Source organism: Archocentrus centrarchus, chromosome 21 (genome assembly GCF_007364275.1).
Source record: "Archocentrus centrarchus isolate MPI-CPG fArcCen1 chromosome 21, fArcCen1, whole genome shotgun sequence".
Classification (NCBI taxonomy): domain Eukaryota; kingdom Metazoa; phylum Chordata; class Actinopteri; order Cichliformes; family Cichlidae; genus Archocentrus; species Archocentrus centrarchus.
This window is the reverse complement of record NC_044366.1, coordinates 4171737-4192660: the sequence shown is the minus strand read 5'-3', so window position 1 is coordinate 4192660 and position 20924 is coordinate 4171737. Positions and strand designations below refer to the sequence as shown.

At 43.8% G+C, this 20924-nt stretch overlaps 1 protein-coding gene across 1 annotated transcript in view; it reads right to left on the bottom strand.

Annotated features, from left to right (window-relative positions):
- Window positions 1-372: 372 nt before the first annotated feature.
- The window catches only part of hecw2a (HECT, C2 and WW domain containing E3 ubiquitin protein ligase 2a), a 53576-nt gene continuing 33024 nt past the window's right edge, over window positions 373-20924 (bottom strand). The window contains exons 21-30 of the mRNA XM_030758074.1: window positions 16783-16903; window positions 14398-14511; window positions 13414-13566; window positions 12162-12260; window positions 11489-11618; window positions 11259-11405; window positions 7195-7309; window positions 5250-5335; window positions 4924-5036; window positions 373-4363 (exon numbers count right to left, since the gene is read on the bottom strand). Of these exons, the coding sequence (XP_030613934.1) occupies window positions 4252-4363; window positions 4924-5036; window positions 5250-5335; window positions 7195-7309; window positions 11259-11405; window positions 11489-11618; window positions 12162-12260; window positions 13414-13566; window positions 14398-14511; window positions 16783-16903 (1190 nt within the window). The 3' untranslated portion in view covers window positions 373-4251. The remainder of the gene's footprint in view (window positions 4364-4923; window positions 5037-5249; window positions 5336-7194; window positions 7310-11258; window positions 11406-11488; window positions 11619-12161; window positions 12261-13413; window positions 13567-14397; window positions 14512-16782; window positions 16904-20924) is intronic.

The following is a 20924-nucleotide window of genomic DNA, read 5'->3' as shown; positions in this document are numbered from 1 at the left end:
AAAAGTGATTATATCAGTGGAACTTTAGATTTGATAGTTCACAATTTTGACAAAATATTCTATATCATAAACAGATCCTCCCTCTCTCTTTTTCCCCTGGGATATATATATATATATATATATATGGCAAAAAATAAGTAAATATTTTTACTTTTATTCTACTGCTTTTTCTGGCACAAGATTGCTTCCATATAAAACCATCTACTGTGTGTGTACAGTATTTGTATATTTATTAACATCTGGCTAAGCTTAACACAGACCGCAGCATCTAAACCATGAGGGCTGCTACTTTTCATTGCTAAATGCAGTCACAAAGCTGATGCCTTATCATTAAGATATTAATTTAGCTTCCTTTTTTTATTTGGACAGGAACCTTGTGTTTCAGAGACTGAGGTCAATCAAAGCGAGGCCAGAGTCACAATGTACTGTGTTTCTCACTATTAACACTGTTTGTTACTGACATATTTTCAACCGGTACATAACTGTAGTAAAAGATAAGGGTCGTGTTTCATTCATAAAAAATTTCCATTTGTTCTCTTTTATTACAATCATTGGAGTGAAATGGACACACACACATACAGGAGCTTTGCATAGAGTGGAATTCTGAAAACTGGAGCCGGGTCCTGTCAGAGATGTACAAAGAAAGACGAGCAGTGCAGCAGTCTTGACCTGCACCAGAAAAGCCTCACCACGGTGACCCAAAAGGTGAATATCCTAACGTGGAGCATCGCTGCTCATGCCACAAATCTGCCCCTCAAGCAAACATGAGGTGATGCTCTGTGAGCCAGAAATGGCGGTGTGGGAGGGGGAATATGTGATGGTTAGACTGAAATAGAGAGCAGGCCAAATGGTTGACTTTGCAAGCCCCAAACCTTTGGTTCATTCGGTGCAAAATATATATATATATTTAAACACACAACAGGACAGACATACATATACATTTATATACAAAGAGACAAACAGGACTGCACACATGGTACACATACATGTGCTCTCACAAAATCAAAAGCAGCCCTATTGATCCATTACCTGTTCAGCAATGAACCATAACCATCAGCCTGTGACTAAGAGAGGCAGACGCACATGTGAAGTTTTAGAAACATGCTGCCAAGATACTCGCCGTTCCACCGCCACGGAGAGAGCAAACAACCAGCATCATCCATTCCTGAAGCAGCTAATGTCCTCCACCTTGTTCCCATGAGCTGAAGGTATGACAGTGTCAGGTGAGCATAAGGGCGTGCGCCTCAGGTGAGCGCCACAACCGGAGTGACACAATTTAACCAGCTCCCTCACCCCTTTGTCTGAATGTATAGCAATATCCTCATGCAAAAAAAGCTAGTAAGGACAGTGTGTTGCACTATTTCAGCATGCAATATCGAGCTATAACACAACGCCACCTAGGAGCTTCTGCCGGGTCCAGCTCACAGAGCTGACCGGGAAGATCCTGCATGCATTATTGGGCTGGGGTGGGGAGGGTGACGGGCGCGGGTGGGAAGGCCGGGCCGGGGTACGAAAGTTTGCCTACACATGTCGCATCGCACGTGGGGATCTCTACAACTATTCCAGCCCCTGTGGTCTAACTCCAACGGGACTCTGTACAGTAGGTGTAATCTTGCATGCACCCTGTAGAAAATGAGTTTGTGTGTGAGTCCTCTGCACCTAATGTGTTATCACATGCATCAGAGACAAAACTGCTGTCTGGCATGGACTGTATGCAACAAGTTCTAAAGTACAAGGCCATCATCATCATCATCATCATCAGCTCCCCTGGTCAGTGACCTGACCAGGGGAGGATTAGACCACTGGTTCTTTGATTTGAGTGCGACCATGCTGCCCCCTAGTGTTGACATCTGATTTTTAATAACTGCAGGTCCCACAGTGAGACGCTCGGATCGCGTCACATTTCTGCAAAGAAATAAAACTTCACTCCCAAGAGGCACTGCAAAAATTCCACAGGTGCTTCCCGGCACCACTAATAATCCTTGCAGATGCTGCACTGGTCACTGCTGTCCACCGAAACGATGCATCAACGTGGCCACCATATTGCTCAGGGGGAGTCGGACCTCCTAATGCATGTCTATCTACACGAGACTTAAAATCGTAACTCACTGAATTTTAACAATTTTCAAGCAGTTTGGTTTCCTTAAAATGTGGATTTTCATCCACAACTCCTCCAATTATTTTGACAGGAACTGTAAAAATTGTTGTACATGATGTTTAAAATGAATATTTGAATTGTGAATCTGCTTCTTTGTGATGTTCTGCTGTAAAACAGAAAAAGGAATATTCCATCATTTAGACCATTTTACTGTCCCATCCTTCGGACTGCAGATGAGTCTCCTCAGCTCCATCAGTGCCTTCTAACTTTATCTACACTCAAAACAAGTCTATGTGACTAAAACTGTGCAGCTCTGCGTGTTTCTACAGCTGCCGCTCAGGTCTATATGCAAATTAACGGTTAATGCCATGAAACATATTTAACACTCAGATAACTCAGAAAAAATAAGTTTCACATTTTTCTCATTCACTGATTGGTATCAGTGCAGCCACTTAAAGACTCACTTGAACCGAGCGGGGCCATTTACTGTGATATTTATATATGTGATACCATAAATTCTCCTACAAGTTTTCAGTTTGTTTTTTTTTTACAGGAATTGGTTCAGTGGTGTTTTTTTAAACACTATCAGATTTGATTTGATTGTAATTTTCCCCTCATAATCTCTGCATCAGACGTGGATATCCTGCTGCAGATGCTTAAAGCTCAGTGATGCAAACAACTCAACTGACAGAGATGAGTTTGGTTGACTCCTTTTTGTGTGAAAATGATTAAAAACACTAGAACACTGGTAAAAGAAGCAGTACAGGTATGATAAACACAGATAAAGCCATTAAAAAAAAAAAAAAAAAAGCATAAATGACCCACTCGGTCGGTTTAATCGATGAATTAGGTCACTGGTTTGAGGGTTGGTATCTGTAAAGTATGGCGACAGGTTTACAGACCCAGGAAACATTACTACCTGTGACCTAGTTTTGGCACTCCTTTCATTAGAGCCTCAAACAGCAGCAGCACAGTTCAGCTTCTTTAGGTATCAGTAGGTCAGAGGCCACAGCCGGCCCCCCCCTGAGCGAGATGGCGGCACCATAGATGCAGCTCACGAGCGTCCCATCTATGTGTTTTTATATAATCCTCGTTCCTCAAACAACCCGAGTCTCACTTCTGTCCAGCTTCCGCTTCCCGCTCGAGGTTCATACATTCAGTCACTGGTTTGGTACATTCATCACTTTCACTGGCCGGGGAGGACTTTGAGTGTTATGTCAGAAAGTGCATCTATTGCTCATGAGAGATGTGTTGTAAGACAGGAACCCTGCATTTCTGTGTGGCTGAGGTGTAAATGTATCTGTGGACTGGAGTGTGTTTCTGTGTGACACTGGCTGTCCTTGTTGTGTACGCCTCACATGTTTGTTTTACCTGTGATGTCGCAGTAAATGAAGGGTAACTGTGTCGACCACAAACCTGCCGTCACTACCGCAACGTGTCACCAATGAAACACCAGGGTTCAAATCTGTGAGAACAGGTGGGTTATCAGTGTGTGTCTGTGCACAGCAGTGTATCCCCTTCCTTTAAGCAAGCAGCCAGCGTCCGGTTTAAAGTCTAAAATGTCACTTCTTCCCACAGTGATGAAGAATCTCAGGGGAAACACTGGTTTGCACTCAAAATACAAAGACAATGTTTGAGTGTGTGTTTGTGCAAAGGTGATGGATGTGTGTGTCTTTATAACACCGCAGCCCCGGAGCGGGACGGACACAGTTTTGAGGTCCAGAGGGGGGGAAAAAGAGCTCGGTGGGTTTTGGAGCAGCTGTCAAGGAGGAGGAGGAGGAGGAGGAGGAGGAGGAGGAGGAAGGGAGGTGCTAGAAATCCAGTAACCAAGGCCATTGACTAAAGAGATAAAGCACACATGTGGCTCAGTGAACAAAGGTTACCATGAAAACGAGAAATTGTACTGTACAGCTTTTCAAACCGTCCTCCGATTCTCTCCTCCCGAAGCCGTCAGAGGCGGAGAATCAGAACGAAGCCGGCGTGCTGAGTGATGTAAAGCCAGTCGGAAAAAACAGCAGCGTCATCCACGGAGGGGGAGGGAAGGGGGGGTTAGTTGCCTTTTGAGGATATTAGTTTTATTTTTAATGCCTCTCCAAAGTGAGGAACACAGATTTCCAGATGGTTCTCTCTCCTGGGTGTCGGCCGATTTGAGGTTACTCCAAGCCGAATGTGCTCGTTTCCTCGACAGCGGTTACCAGCTTCTCGTACAGCATGGAGAAGGACGGGTAGGGGGGGAGGTCCAGACGATTAAAGCAAGTGTGAGCCCTGTGGAAACACAGCAAGACGTCATGAGATGGATGATGGGATGAGTCATCGCTTAGATTTTTCTTCTGCTTTCGTTCCTGTCAAATAAAAACATCCTGAAAGAAAAGCGGCTCCCTCATATCTGCAGATGTGCTGCATCTGTATTAGTCTCGTGTATTTATAGAGCAGAAATAAGAGTTGATTTGAAGTGCTTTCCAATCAAAGTAGATGGATTAACAATAGAAAGAATACAGAGAATAAAGAGAACATTAAAACAGGACTGATAAATACTGTGGCAAATAAATAAAGAAGCAAATTAATACATAAATTACATTTGTATCACATTTATATCATTATTTTATGTGTTTTTATTGCTTTATTGGCATATATAGTTTTCTTTATTTATTTATTATACTTTTTTTTTTTTTTTGGTAGTTTTGGTCCTCCATAAATATGTAAGGAAACGCATAAATAATTCCATAAAAATTCTTAACCTAATTAAGAAGTCCCCCCTGCTATTATTCATTTTTGTACAGTCCCTCAGAGGTGACACGGTTATCGACCTCAGGCGGTGACGTTACCTGGGTAAGGAGGTGATTTTCCCCCACTTCTCCACACAGAATCGGCGGGGTCCGTTACTCCCTCGCAGTGAGGCAAAACCCTCGTAGGGAATGCTGGAGGTGCCCGTCACAAACTAGAGAGAAGAGGATCGAGAAAAGGATGAAATGCAGTCAAAGTTGAGGCCATAAAAGCTTCAGGTTATATAATCTGTTCCCAAGATTTTTTCCCAACATTAAATAAAGCAGAAACCTGAACACAGCCGTGTTCCTGCACACTTAAACATGTCTTTGCAGGCGGCCTCCACACGGGGGCTTCCTGTGTGCATGCGCTCCCCCACGTGCCCTACCTGCAGCAGCCTCAGCCTCTGCTCGTTGTTGAATCTCTCCACGGCCGCCCAGAACCAGCGAATCACTATGTGGTTGTCATGGTAACCTGGGGGGAGATAAGACGGCGGCGGTGCGTGAGTCAGACGAATAACAGGCAACGAGGGCGTCCGTCCCCTGCTCCTCCGCCTCCGTCCCCTGCTCCTCCGCCTCCGCTGAGACTTTTGAATGGGCTCTGCTGTTTAATGTTTAATGGCTGCAGCAGCAGTCGATTCCTCTATTAAAAGAGGCCCGACACTGAGTCACGGCCGGCTGTCAGCTCGAGTTTTGTTCCGTCTCTCAGCCGCTGGCGGCTTTTCAACTGTGCTGGCCGCAGCCTTAAAACCTTTTAATGTGATGGTTTTGGACTCCGGCACCTGCTCCTGACTGTACACCACACACAATAATAACTCCAAAAGTTTGAAGCTCATTACAGACTACATTAATAAAGGGAAGTCCAGCACAGCTGGTACGCTGCTAATGAAACCATTTGTCAGCAGGAGAATCATAATTTCTCATAAAAAAAAACAGCTTCATTAATTTCAGGTAAGAATTTACTCTTCACCTTTTCAACCTCATGATTTTATTCTTGGACTCTAATAGAGTCTTTGTATGCATTTCCGTTCAGAAGAGTCCTTCTTTATCGTCTGCTGGGCACTGGTGCAGTCTGAAACAAGCTGTTTGAGCTCCTTCCTCTTCGAGGCCAGTTTAAACCAGCGATTCTCCAACTTTTTCTGCCGTGTGTGCCCCATTTCAGCAGCAACAAGTTCAAGGCCCACACCCTGCAGCTTTACTCAAACATCGATAATAAACAAGCATCCAAAATGATTGTTAACACAGCAGAATCTGCCACCTGCTGTTTGGTTACTTCCCCTACAAAAATGGTATTTTCACCTGGTCATCCATCTGCAGCGGCTCAGTGCAATTTGCAAACCAGTGCTTCAAGCCAGCTTTATCCCTTTATGTCTCTCGCAAGCAGAAGGTTTGAACAGCAGGCGTCTGTCTCAGATGACTTCATTAGGGACAGCTGCTCTCTATGACATCACACAGAGCCAAGAGCAGAAAAACCTGTTCTCAGACTGAGCGTTTAAAGTAGTCTGAAGCCTGGGCTTTAGGCTCGCAGGGATTATTTGTGCAGACACTGATCAGGGATGCACTGATTTGATATTCAGTGATATTTGATTTAGTGTCAGTGACAAAGACTGATCTGGCTTCTATGTTGCATTTGTACTGGTTGCTCACAGCAGAACTAAAGTAGCATGGAGGAAGCTAACAGCAAAGGCTCAGCAGAGGAAATATAAGCATGTTGATCACCAGCTGTTCTTTGTGTGTTTGTACCAGAAACTGTGGTCAAAGTGAGTCATTGTGACTTAAAAGCTGTTCCATTACCATTTGGATACATTTCTGTACTTCTATATATGCAGAATAATTCTCAGTCGCTTCCTCAGAGCGAGGAAGACAGCTTATTAATTTAACACTGGTCCTGGATGAGTACTCGGTATCTGCAGACACCCAAAGCCGAGGTATCAGTGTCAGAAACAAAAAGGTTGGACCGGTGCCTCCGTAGTTATTCTAAGTCAGCACGAAGTTGCTCATTTTTATTAACCATTAAAACAAAAGGAAGTAACAGGAGCACAACTGGTGTCCCTCAAAGTGCTCATGGAAGGAAATAATGATAAAAATATAAATATGACCAAAAACTGCCAGAAAAGATCAAAACACTCTTGACCACTTGAAGACAAGACATTAATTTTAGGAGCTACAGACATTAAAAATGCACATATCATTTTCTTTAGGGTGAAGATGGATTTTTTATGTTGATCATTAGACATGTATATTTTTTTTTCTTGCATGTCCCGGAGGGTTAAATGAATAATGCCACCAACAGTTTCCTCCGCCTCGCCGCCCCCACCCTCCGGCTCTACATACCTCCTCTGTACTCGGTGTTGTTCCTCCAGTCTGCCAGGTCGATCTCTGCGGTGCCTGCAATCACCAGCTCCAGCTCCCTGGCATCAAACACAGACACCAGCCGCACATCCACCACCTAACAAACCAAACCACACACACACACACACACACACACACACACACACGAGTGAACACACATTGCAGCCGATTTATTTATCACAATCCTTCCGCCTACATCAGGCTGCTGCAGCAGATCCTTTTTGTGCAGTGACACATTATTGTGGGAAAAGTTTCCATCAGTTTGTTTACAGTAAATTCTGCCTTTAGAAAAGCAGGGCGCACAAAGGCCTGGGTGTTTGTCGTCTTGCCAGGGGAGGGATTAAAGCAGGTTCAGGTTTATACAGTTTATTATAAAAAAAAAGGGAGGGGGGGGGGAATCTGACATTAAAAAAGAGATTACAACCCACTCCTCATTCACTCTGTCATCTGTGTATGACAGCAGGCAATCAGATCTGGTTTCCTGGAGTGTTAAAGGGACAGTTGCTTATTTTCTCTCTGGCCTGCAGCATTTTTTATCCATCTAAGTTGTTCTGGTGTTGGTTGCCAACTTTTGGATGCATCAGCTGTAGGGATGTTGGCCTCGTCTTGAATGTAATAGATGATGGAAGTCGCCTTATGTTGCCAAAAAATCTATTTGAATAACTCAGCAGCAGCGTCTCATTCCAGAAATAATGACCTGATTACTCAAGAAAAAAAAAAAAAAGAAATCTACAAATGTTGCTGTGAGCAGCTTCACGCAGGAACTATTTTCTTTCTTCTGTCTGTAGCTAATATTACCGCTCAGCCGAGGGGCGACTCCATTAATGTTTTATGTTCTGTCACGTTGTCAGTAGTCACAGAGGGCGACCGGGTGGGCAGCATTTTTATCTCCCATCTCCCTGTCCCACATTTTGATTGGCTCTGGGCTTTTTTTTTAAGTGAGAGAGAGACTCTGTTCCTAACGTCTAGCTTTTATAAAAGGCTGTCACGTCTGGTCTCCTGAAGTATCACCAACTTACCAACTATGCAGAGTTTTGCAGAATATAATGAAAACTACAAATTAAAGGAAAAGCAGCTACAATACTGACTATTGTTACTGTTTTTTATCTCTTACTTTTGAGTCTGTCCAGAAACCAGGAGCTGAAAAGATGGAACGACTGATGGATCCCCACTGAAACCCAAACAACTCGTTTAAATGTTTTTGGGGCATGAAGGAGAATACAAAACTTTTTAAACTCATTATATTTACTTAGCGTGCGTCTTGGAAGGTAACATTCACATGCTAAATGCAGGACCAGAAACTTACTCTGTTTGTTGCCATTTGGTTACCCCAGCAGCACAAACCACTCGTCACGGGTGGTTTATTTTTAAGTAAATGTGTCGGTGATGATTTCTGGAAAGACTGATTCCAGTCTAGCTTTTTGGCCCTGAAAGGCTGGAGCAATTACTTCCATCACATTCAAGAGAAATCAGAATATTTGATCAGAAATAAAAAAAAGTTCACACTGTTCTAACGATTTGGACTCTTTACTTAATAACTATACTGAAGCAACCTAATCATGCAAAAGGTTTAGCATTCAAATACACTCGCCAGCCACTTCGTTAGGTACACCCGTGCAACTGTGATTTAACACAAATATCTAATCAGCCAATCACATGGCAGGAACTCAGTGCATTTAGGCATACAGACGACCTGCTGAAGTTCAAACTGAGCATCAGAATGAGGAAGAAAGGTGATTTAAGATGTTGGTGCCAGACCAGCTGGTCTGAGTATTTCAGAATCTGCTGATCTGCTGAGATTTTCCCACACAACCATCTCTGGGGTTTAAAGAGAACAGAAATTTACAAAAGTGTTGATGTCAGAGGTCAGAGGAGAATGGCCAGACTTCCTGTCAGACTGATAGGGACACAAATAGTAACACAACAGTAACAGTAACACAAATAACTACTTGTTACAACAAAGGTATGCAGAAGACCATCTCTGAAGACACAACACATCAAGCCATGAAGCAGATGGGCTGCAGCAGCAGAAGACCACACCAGGTGCCCCTCCTGTCAGGCAAGAATAGCAAACTGAGGGTACTATTCACCAAAACTGGACAACAGAAGATTGGAAAAAAAGTTGCCTGATCTCAACTCAAATACTGCTGCCACATTCAGATGGTCAGAATGTGGAATAAACAACATGGAAGCACGGATCCATCCTGCCGGGTATCAACGATTCAGGCTGCAGGTGGTGTGATGGTGTGGGGGATATTTTCTTGGCACACTGACCATCGTTTAAAAACCACAGCCTGTTGTTGCTGACCATCTCCATCCATTTATGACCACAGGGTACCCATCTTCTGATGGCTGATCCAGCAGAATAAGGCACTGTGTCTCAAAGCTCAAATCATCTCAAACTGGTTTCATGAACATGACAGTGAGTTCACTGCACTCAGACGGCCTCCACAGTCACCAGATCTCAATCCAATAGAGCACCTTTGGGATGTGGTGGAATGGGAGATTCTTATCATGGATGACAAATCTGCAGCCTGATGCTGTCAACATGGAGCAAAATCTCAGAGGAATGTTTCCAGCACCTTTTTTAATCTGTGCCACAAAAAATTAAGGCTGTTCTGAAGGAAACAGGGGGTCCAACCTGGGACTAGAAAGATGTACTTAATGAAGTTAATGATACTGTTGACCATAACATTTTATTACAGAGATTAGACCATGCCATAGGTATTAAAGGTACTGCACTGCATTGTTTGAATCATATTTATCTAATAGACTCCAATTTGTTCATGTAAATGGGGAGTCTTCTACAGACACTAAGGTTAATTATGGAGTTCCACAGGGTTCTGTGCTAGGACCAATTCTATTTACATTATACATGCTTCCCTTAGGCAGTATTGTTAGAAAGCACTGCATCAATTTTCATTGTTATGCAGATGATACTCAGCTTTACCTATCAATGAAGCCAGATGACACACATCAATTAGTTAAACTGCAGGAATGTCTTAAAGACATTAAGGCCTGGATGACCTCTAATTTCCTGCTTCTAAATTCAGATCAAACTGAAGTTCTTGTACTCGGCCCCACAAATCTTAGAAACATGGTGTCTAACCAGATACTTACTCTGGATGGCATTACTTTGGCCTCCAGTAACACTGTGAGGAATTCACAGTGGAGTCATTTTTGACCAGGATATGTCCTTCAATGCACATATTAAACAAATATGTAGGACCACGTTTTTGCATTTGTGCAATATTTCTAAAATTAGAAACATCCTTTCTCAGAGTGATGCTGAAAAGCTAATTCATGCATTTATTACTTCTAGGCTGGACTATTGTAATTCATTATTATCAGGCTGTCCTAAAAGCTCCCTGAAAAGCCTTCAGCTGATCCAAAATGCTGCAGCTAGAGTACTGACAGGGACTAGAAAGAGAGAGCAGATTTCTCCCATATTGGCTTCTCTTCATTGGCTCCCTGTTAAATCTAGAATAGAATCTAAAATTCTTCTCCTCACCTACAAGGTCTTGAATAATCAGGCACCATCTTATCTCAAAGACCTCATAGTACCATATCACCCCATTACTTTAATGCCCAAGATGATAAGAGCACTAATGTCACAGACATCTAATAAAGAGCGAGCACATCACAGTGTAGTTCGCTGACATACTACCATGTCAGTTCCTGCTTTGGCATCATCACGTGGATGTCTAGCCTTTCTACTTGAAGCTGCACCTTCATACACTGCTGCAAATTCCAGATGTCGTTCTGGGTTAGTGTGCGCAGTGTGCGTCATTGCTATTGATCGATGAGGTTGATTATAGCCAATATGTGCTTTAAAGGAGAATTTTTCACTTATTGCCTTTTCAATTGGAACTTATGGTGCCACAAAAAGCTCACATTTTTCAAGTCACTATTAAAAAATGATGTTCAGGTACGAACATCATGAACATTAGGAGGCATTCTGCCCCTCAAAGACCTTTGAGGAATCAAGCAGTGTAATTTATCTCATCTTTTTGACACCTCCAACATTTCTAACAGCTGTGCTGTACCTCGTAGAACCCTCGCACCAGGCTCTCCGTCTGCTGGGCCACACCCCTCTCGATGCGCCATTTGACCATTCGCTCGATGTACTCCTTCTTGTTCTTCTCTGACACAGGGATGCCAGCCCCGCCTGGCTTCAGCTCTCTCTCTGTGATCTGCAGAATCACAGACAGATAACGCATCAAGTTCACATGCAGATTTTTCTTTAGCAGGACACCGTCACAGACTGAACGCACACCTGTCCGAAGACCTCCTCATTGACGGTGAAGGTGAGGTCCAGCATGTCTTCGATGTCATTGTCCTTCATCCACTGCAGGCTCTGGTGGAACTCCTCATCCAGGAACTCCAGGTCACTCAGGTCACACGGGCTGCATGAGCAAGGGTCACAGTATGCAAAGTATGCAGATGAAACATAGACATGTCATATTTTCTCATCCATGCGGTTTTGAGGGGGTTGAGATGTTTAATGAGACACAAAACACACAAAACCAAATCACAAATATTACAGGTTATATTGTTATTGTCAGGAAAAATTAGGCTACATGAAAATACTTTCACTTGGTCTGTTTGTGATACAGTAATCATTCCTCTCTATACTGGACAAAAAAAAAACGTTAATTTGATAAATGCTTATCTCTGCACTAATGATGATGAAGCCAAGAACTGATCGCTGCTGCCCGAGAGGTTAAGAAGACATTTAATACAGCATCTGTTCTCGGTGCAGACATTTGGCAGCGTTTCAGGTTGTTTGGACAAAGCTTAATAAGGGTGCTGCTCCTACTGACAGCTGCTGACTGACTGAAACTTTCATATTCAAGGTCTTATCTGGTTAGTCGGCGGGGGATACGAGTGGAAGTCCCGGTACCCTGGAGGCTGATTTGAAATGGATGGAAACAGGCTGAGGGACTTACATGCGAAGAAGCCCCTTGTAGAAAGGACGGGTAAAAAAGGCATCCAGCAGGTACTGATGAACAAGGGCCAGCCCCAGGATGCGCCCGCTGAAGCGAAACCTGCATAAAATGTGGAAAATATATGTGAATACAGACAGCAGTAGCATCAGAACTGTACCCATGTCTCTCTTTCACACTGTCTGAATAACACAGAAAACAGATTCAGTAAGTTCTCCTGCAGATGCAAAAATATCGTTCCTTAGTCTGCCGTGTTTTCCGTGGACTATGTTCATGCTGATATGCAGAACTCTCCTGATTGAGGATGCACCAAATAAAGACAACAAATAAGAATCTTAAAGATGTTCTGTGAGAACAAGGCTAAAGTTGGCAGTACAAATTCCAACCAGCTTCATCTTCTAAAGATGCTTCTCAATCCTATCTGTTAGAAAACTTCTGAAACATCAGAGAATTTAGCTGTGCTGGTGCCTCTACTTATGTCCAATGTAACAAACAAATCCCCAAATATTTGAGATCAGGGCAAATTGAGACCTTAAGGGTCGAAAATTAAAACCAAAAAGTGCAGATCCGCTAATGTCCACTTGAGGCTGGCTTCAAAGATCAGTCCGTCTCCACAGACTCCCACGTTAAACCTCTACAGCATCTTTACAGCCTGCTACAATGACAGTTTTACTTTCTATAACTAATTTCTTCTTTCATAACAACTACATGGGGTTTGATTTTTTTCTCATCCATTTGGATACTAACAGACTGTGAACCAAGACAGCCCTACAACATCCAGAGCCTTCAAGAACTCAGGGCAAATCTCATCCACCCCAGGGGCTCTGCCACCAAAGAGGTGTTTAACTACCTCAGTGACCTCACCCCCAGCGATGGGAGAGTCGCCCCCCCCATCCCCAGACTCTGCTTCCACTACAGAAGACAAGCCAGTGGGATTAAGGACAGGATTAATGTTGAAACCAATGAGTAATATCATGGTGGCTACATCCAGCTTTCATATATAGTCTATGGTTCGTGATGCTAATTCTGTTTTCCATGTTACTCAGATCTCCATCCATCCATCCATCCATGAAAAACTGACTTGTGATCCACAGACTGCTGATCCAAATTTCCACACAGCTCTCCACAAATTGCTTCCATTTTGGGATCAGCATTCAGGGCAGATAAAATTAACACCTTACAGACAGCAGAGGAGCACAGAGAGCACCAGCAAACAAACAGACAGACAGACAGCGTAGGCTGACAGAAACCTCACCATTCGTGATGGTTGTCTACAAAGGCAGACATGGGGCTGATCTGGACAGTGTACGTGTCATTAGCTGAATATTCAAACAGCCCATAGTACGGGTTGAACAGCTCTCGAGATACCAAGAAGAAAAACTCTCTGGAGGGCCCGCTGTAGTCCAGCCTGTAACACACACACACACACACACACACACACACACACACACACACACACACACACACACACACACACACACACACACACACACACAATGTAAACACACATACATATAAATCTTAGTAACTCTGGTTGTTCTTCTGCAACTGCTGCTCAATGATGACTGGATCAGAGGAGGAGTGCTTTCAGTATTTATATGATTTTGCAAAAGTGTGGACAATACTCAAAGATACAGCCCTGCAATCACTGACCCTTCTGCACTGGAAACAAGTGACAGGCACGGGGTGATAAAATGATTTGTTGTTAAATGTGGTGACATTTAAGATCCTGTTACTGACTTTTTTAAAGGGCCACCAGAGACTAATCCAGCGATTCTTCTTGCAGCCTTTAACTCCTCTCTTATAAAGAGCTGGCACAGTGTCTCTCTGAATATTCTCGTGTGCACACTAAACTCCACCTTTGTTTTGCTTTATGTAGCTTGATTATTTTTCCTCAAATCCACAGGAAGAGAGAGTTTATTCCACCGGATCTGAGTTTCTCTCTCTCATGTACAGTCAGTACAAGAGCATTTGTAAAAAGTGAAACGATAGCACCGTGGATTTTCAGTTTGTAGCTGGTATGATGAAGCCCGGCTTAACTTCTTCATTTTTAAAATCTTGTATGCTGATGTTATAAATATTAATTCATGCAAAGACCGTGGCGATGTGTGAAACATTACACTCTGAAGCTTTAGATAAGAACAGAAAAATCCACCCTGGATGAGGTGAGCAAATATCTCATATTAATATGTAAAGAATGATAATGGAAGTGAAGCGGAGCTAAATGTGTTTCTCTCACCCGTCCTCGCCTACAAAGCTAACGTAGAGTTTGCTCCTCTGCAGGTCTTTGCGGGAGTAGCACATGATCTGGTTAAAGGCGTCCTCCAGAAGGTGGTCTCTGCGTATGATGAGCCTGGGGGCACACACACACACAAACATGAACACACTGTCACACCAAGGATGTTATACTCAACTAAAACCAAACTAATATCTAAGACCAAGTGTGAAGAAACATCTTAGTGCTGAAATATGAGTAAAAACTGGTGGAATATCGTGTAGAAACCTGCCGGGTTACTTAATGTGACTCTGGGTTCTGAGTATTTCAAGTTTTTCCAACACAACCAGCTTCACGGAGGTTCGCTGGCTTTTTCTCCTTCAGACTGGCAGGTCTACATGACTGTGAGTGAACTGGTCTTCCAAATGCTGTCTGAACCTCTTAAACCTAAAAAATGTCCTCCGTGTTTAATAGGAATTTAAAAAAATGCAAAACCACAACTAATTAGAGGAGCACTTTTTAATCAGAGTTTAGCATCAAGTCAGTGAAACCTCTGGGATATTGGTGTGGTCAGGTAAGTATCAGAGGGGGCTGTTAATCAGTTTCAGCTGCTTTGGTGTTCATGAAATTAACAGCAGGCGAGACAACCCCCCCAAACAGGAATGGTTTTACAGGTGGAGACACTCACATTTTTCCCTCCTTATCTTTTCTGACTGTTTTTCACTAGTTCTGCATTTGGCTAGGGTAGTGTGACTGCTGGTAGTATGAGGTGATACCTGGACCCTACAGAGGTTGCACAGGTAGTCCAGCCACATCAATACGTGCCATTGCCAGAAGGTTTGCTGTGTCTCCCAGCACAGTCTCAGAGCATGGAGGAGATTCCAGGAGACAGACAGTTACTCTAAGACAGCTGGACAGGACTGAAGGAGGTCCTTAACCCATCAGCAGGACCGGTGTCTGCTCCTTTGTGCAGGAGGAACAGGATGAGCACTGCAGAGCTACAAAATGACCTCCAGCAGCCACTGGTGTGAATGTCTCTGACCAAACAATTAGAAACAGACTTCATGAGGGTTGCCTGAGGGCCCAATGTGAGGATTATTATGTAATATCCTAAGATTGAGCTTTATTTCTCCTATGCCCTGTTTTATGCTTAACCCCTTGACCCCTGCACATAAGAGAGGTGCAGGCACGCAGAACCTCCCCAACTGAGACAGGGTCCTGTTTTCTCCCACTGCCTCAGTCTCTGACCAGATAGGACTTGTTTACTCCATGTGCTACATACAGCTTGTTGAACTGTGTTTGACCTGTATACAATAACTGGACTTCTGCCCAGCAACAGTGTAATACGATGCAGTGAGACCCTGTATAAGTAAGGTCTGTCTCCTTTGTTCCTGTGGATTCCTCACTACCCTGCTGCATGCTCTGTACTGACTCAACTCCTTCATGCAAGAATGAAACTTTCAAAAGACAACTCCAACAGTAGACTCATTTAGTTAATGCACTAAATTTCACAACAGTTATGCTGCCTGTAACATCGTTCAGCATGACTGGTTTGGTGCATGGAGGGACCCACAGACCTCTACAGGCTAGGCAACGGCACCCTGACTGCCATCAGGGATTGGGATGAATCCTTGCACCCACTGTCAGACCCTACACTGGTGCAGTGGGTCCTGAGTTCCTCTTGGTGCACAATAATGCTCGGCCTCATGTGGCAAGAGTATGCAGACCTGACCTAAATCCAGTAGAACACCTCTGGGACATCGTCTCATTAGGAGCCCCGACATTGTCAGACATGGAAACGAGCACGTGGGGGCCACACAAACTACTGAGGACCATTTTGAGTTGCTACAGCGCAATTTCGGCAAAATGGACTAACCTGCTGCATCAGTTTTTCACTTTAATTTTCAGGTTGTCTTTGAATTCAGCCTCTGTAGGCTGATCATTCTCATTTCCATCAAACGACGCGGCATCCTTTCACTCCTAACACATTACCCAGCCCATATCAGCACGGGTATCCAGCATGATCCTGCATGCCACTCTGTAACCCGCCTCCATGCCAGATCCTCATTTTTTAAAATAATTTTTGACCTAACCATGCACTTCTGTTTCCACTGCTGCCTGCTCTGTACTGTGCTGCATCCTGCACCTGCTGCTCTCCATGAACCAAGATTTCCTTTTATCAATAACTAAAAATTACTTCAGATGAAAACATAAAAATAAGACCATAGTCCTGACTGAACTGCATGTATAGGCTAGATTTAAGGTTAGATCTACCACTAAACCTGTGATGGGGTGCCTCCTGAAATTAAATTTGTCTTCCTTCTTGTTTATGGTTTTGAACAACTTCACATGGGTTACAGGATCAACATTAATTAAGACAGTTCATCCATATGCAGCTTTTAGACCTACTTGACTTTCCCCGGTCCCTGTCCATAACCCTTTGTCTCCAGCTTTCTGTAGAAGTTCCTCAGTTTGGCCTCAAAATCTCGCTTATAGGGAGCCGGGGCTCGGGCGTTGGCTCGCTGGGTACCTGAGAGGTGAATGACAGAAAGACACAGAAAAAAAGCGCAATGAATGCAAAGCAATAGGCACAGCAAGAACAACCAGAGGAGCAGAGATGGATAAAAACAGACAAATGGATCCAGGGAGACTAGAATAAAATTAAATCTGAATGTTCCCGAGGAGAAATTGGGTAAAGCTTGAGTGATTGTGCAGTCAGACAATTGGAAATAGTGCATGCAGGTTAATCCTGGATTGTTTTGGGGGATTTTTTTTTGTATCAGACTGTAAACGCTTTCATTCATTTTAGAGAAAATACACGTCTCAGTGATTAGAGCTCGACTCAGCATAAAGAGGTGAAGTGAGGGAGCATAAAGAAAACCCTGATGTTAAAACACTGACAAGAGAGCTGCAAAGAAAATGTGTTTGAAACCAAATCTGACAAATCAAACGCTCAGCTACTGTCACGATTTGTCTTTGAAAAGCTTCCTGACACAGTTTAAAGTCACTTGGCTCTGTTTTATTTGGGCAATTCTCTTAAACAAAGTACTTTGTTTCAGGAGGTGGTCAAGTGGTTTGCAGCCTTTTGTGTTTTCTGTCAAGGTGTGTCAGTCCCTTCACCTGTCCCCGGCTCTTCTCAGTGTCATACTGCGGAGAATTATGACAAAATGCTGGGGCACAAAGAAGAAACTGTCAGCATCGACAGCTCAGGAGGATGTTTTAGCAACACTGACGGGCTGGCAGGAGAAGAAAAAGAGATGAACAGCCTGGTGGAGCTTTGGGATAAAACATATTCCAAATATGGAAGGTAGGTCAGTGCAGACAAAACTAAACACAAAAACTAAAGCCTGAAAAGTACCTCAGTGTTTGTTTTATATCAGGTTTTATATCAGGTTGAAAACATGTTTACAGCCTGATACAAGTTTGGGACTCTTTGTAACCACAACAGGTTTAAATTCGAGCAATTCAAGTTGCTAATTTGAGCAACTAAACTATATCTCTAACTTGTTTGTTCAGACTTTTGGAGCATTTCTAGTGCAATGTGACTTGGCTTGTCTCTGATAAACCATCCAAGTTTGAGCTTCAGTTTTGGTGAGTGAAATTCAAGTATTTTTATTACTTAAAGCTAATTATCAGACATCCGTGTCTCTGCTTTTTACCTGAACACCTATGAATGTTTGGAAGCTTGCTGATCAAGCATGTTAGCATTAGCAATAACTCATCACTCCGAGCTCCAAAAATGCTGACGCTTCAGTCCAAAACCAGTAAGTGATGTCAGAGGGGCTAAACAGACTGAAGCATTCGCTGTGGACAGACTGGAGTACACAGCAGATGCTGATGATGCGATGCTTCCCATAGATCCCAGGCATCTGCTGCAATTATAATGTGACCAATGAGTTTGTGTGAAAAAATAACGGCTAAATTTAAAGTCATCAGATTTTCCAGGGACCGGTGAAAGAATAAGAAGGCAGGCTAAAAAAGACATGGGTGGATAACCTCCTGAAATATATATGCAGTGTAATTACACCACAGTAAACACAGTTACACCATAATTACACTGTTGTAATGGTGCCAGGACAATAATCTTCTGCTCAATGTCAGCAAGACAAAGGAGCTGATTGTGGACTGCAGCAAGAAGCAGGAGCGGCGCTATCAGCCCGTTCAGATCAATGGAGCCCCAGTAGAAAGAGTAGACAGCTTCGAGTACCTTGAAGCGCACATCTCACAGGATCTGTCGTGGTCTTGCCACACCAGCTCCATAGCTAACAATGCTCGGCAGCGTCTCTACCACATCAGACGTCTAAGAGACTTCAGACTGCCCTCCAAGGTACTGCAGAACTTCTACCATTGAAAGCAGCCTCACGGGGAACATCACAGTCTGTGTTTGGGAACAGCACCAAGCAAGACAGACAAGCTCTTCAGAGATTGGTGTGTTCAGCAGAACGCATCATTCAGACTGAACTTCCTGACCTGCGGACCATCTACTACAGGCGGTGCCAGACCCCAGCCATCCCAACTATGGACTCTTCTCTCTGTTGAGGTCAGGGAAGCACTTTTGCTCCCTGAAGGCTAACACAGAGAGGCTGAGGAGGAGCTTTTTTCTGCAGGCTATTAGGGCCCTAAATCAGGACAGAGGACAAACTACCCCCCACCCCCTTCAACACACACACACACACACACACACACACACACACACACACACACACACTCCACTCATCACTCACCGACCCTCCCACTGACCTGGACAATCATGTTATGCTATTTGCACTTTATTATGCCCCCTACAACCCCTCCCACAACATACCCTATGTGTGTATATATATATATTATAGTATAAACATTTGTTACATTCCAGTGTATAGTATGTACAGTATGTATAGTATGTATACTATGTATATAGTCCCTGTCCCAAAGAAACCACACCCCAGCAGCCCCAATGACTTCAGGCCCATAGCACTCACCTCTGTGGTGATGAAGTGTTTTGAGAGACTCATCAAGATATTCATCACCTCCTCACTGCCCACCACCCTCGACCCACTACAGTTTGCATACCGGCCAGACAGATCCACAGATGACGCCATATCCTTCCTCCTCCACAAGACCCTTTCACACATAGACACTGGTAAGGGGAACTATGTGAGAGTGCTGTTTGTAGATTACAGCTCAGCATTCAACACCATAGTTCCCTCCAGGCTGGTCTCTAAGCTGCTGGAGATGGGCCTGGGCCCATCCCTGTGCAGGTGGGTTCACAGCTTCCTGACCAGCAGACCACAGGTGGTACGAGTGGGTCACCTCACCTCATCCTCCCTCACCCTCAACACTGGATCCCCCCAAGGCTGTGTGCTCAGCCCTCTGCTGTACTCACTGTACACCCATGACTGCGAGGCCACGTCAGAGTCCAACGTCATCATCAAGTTTGCTGACGACACTGCTGTTGTGGGACTAATCTCCCACAATGAGGAGACAGCCTACAGGAGAGAGGTCTCCCGCCTGGAGAACTGGTGCCAGGAGAACCACCTCCTGCTCAATGTCAGCAAAACAAAGGAACTGATTGTGGACTTCAGCAGGAAGCAGCAGAGGGACTACCATCCACTTGTCATCAGTGGTGCTGAGGTGGAAAGAGTGGACACTTTCAAATACCTGGGAGTGACCATCTCACAGGACCTGTCCTGGACTCATCACATAAACATCACTGTGAAGAAGGCCAGACAGCGTCTCTACCTCCTCAGGCGGCTGAGAGACTTCAAGCTCCCACTCAAGGTGCTCAGGAACTTTTACACCTGCACCATCGAGAGCATCATGCGTGGGAGCATCACCACCTGGATGGGAAACTGCACCAAGCAGGACTTCATGGCCCTAAAAAGGGTGGTTCGTTCAGCTGAACGGACCATCAGAACCACCCTCCCCAACCTGCAGGACATTTACACCAAGCAGTGCAGGCTGAGGGCCATGAAGATCCTAAAACAGCCCAGCCACCCCGGACACTCTCTCTTCTCCCTGCTCCCATCAGGCTGGCGTTACCGCTGCCTGAGGACTAAGACTGAAAGGTTGAAGAAGAGTTTTTACCCACAAGCCATCCGTCTGCTCAACTCTGAGCCCTAACTGGACCATTATTGCACAGTGTAAATATTATAATTTATAAAAGTGTGTATAGTGTATAGTATATAGAGTATAGTGTATAGTGTGAATTACTTATTTTTATTTTTATTCTTCTTATTTATATGTGTGTATATATGGTTGCAGGTACAAAATACATTTCACTGTGCATTGTACTGTGTATAACTGCGCATGTGACAAATAAACACTATCTTATCTTATCTTATCTTATGTATAGTAGTAAGTGTATAGTATGTATATTCTAGTGCACATGTTTTGTTACATTTTATATATATTTTGTTACTTTTTATATATTTTATTTGGACCATATCCTGTTAATCATTCCACCTCCATTTTACCTCAACGCACATTTTGATTACTTTTTGATCTATTTATATCTTCATCTTGTGCTATACTGTAAGAGTAGTCAAAGCATTTCACTGCTTGTTGTAACC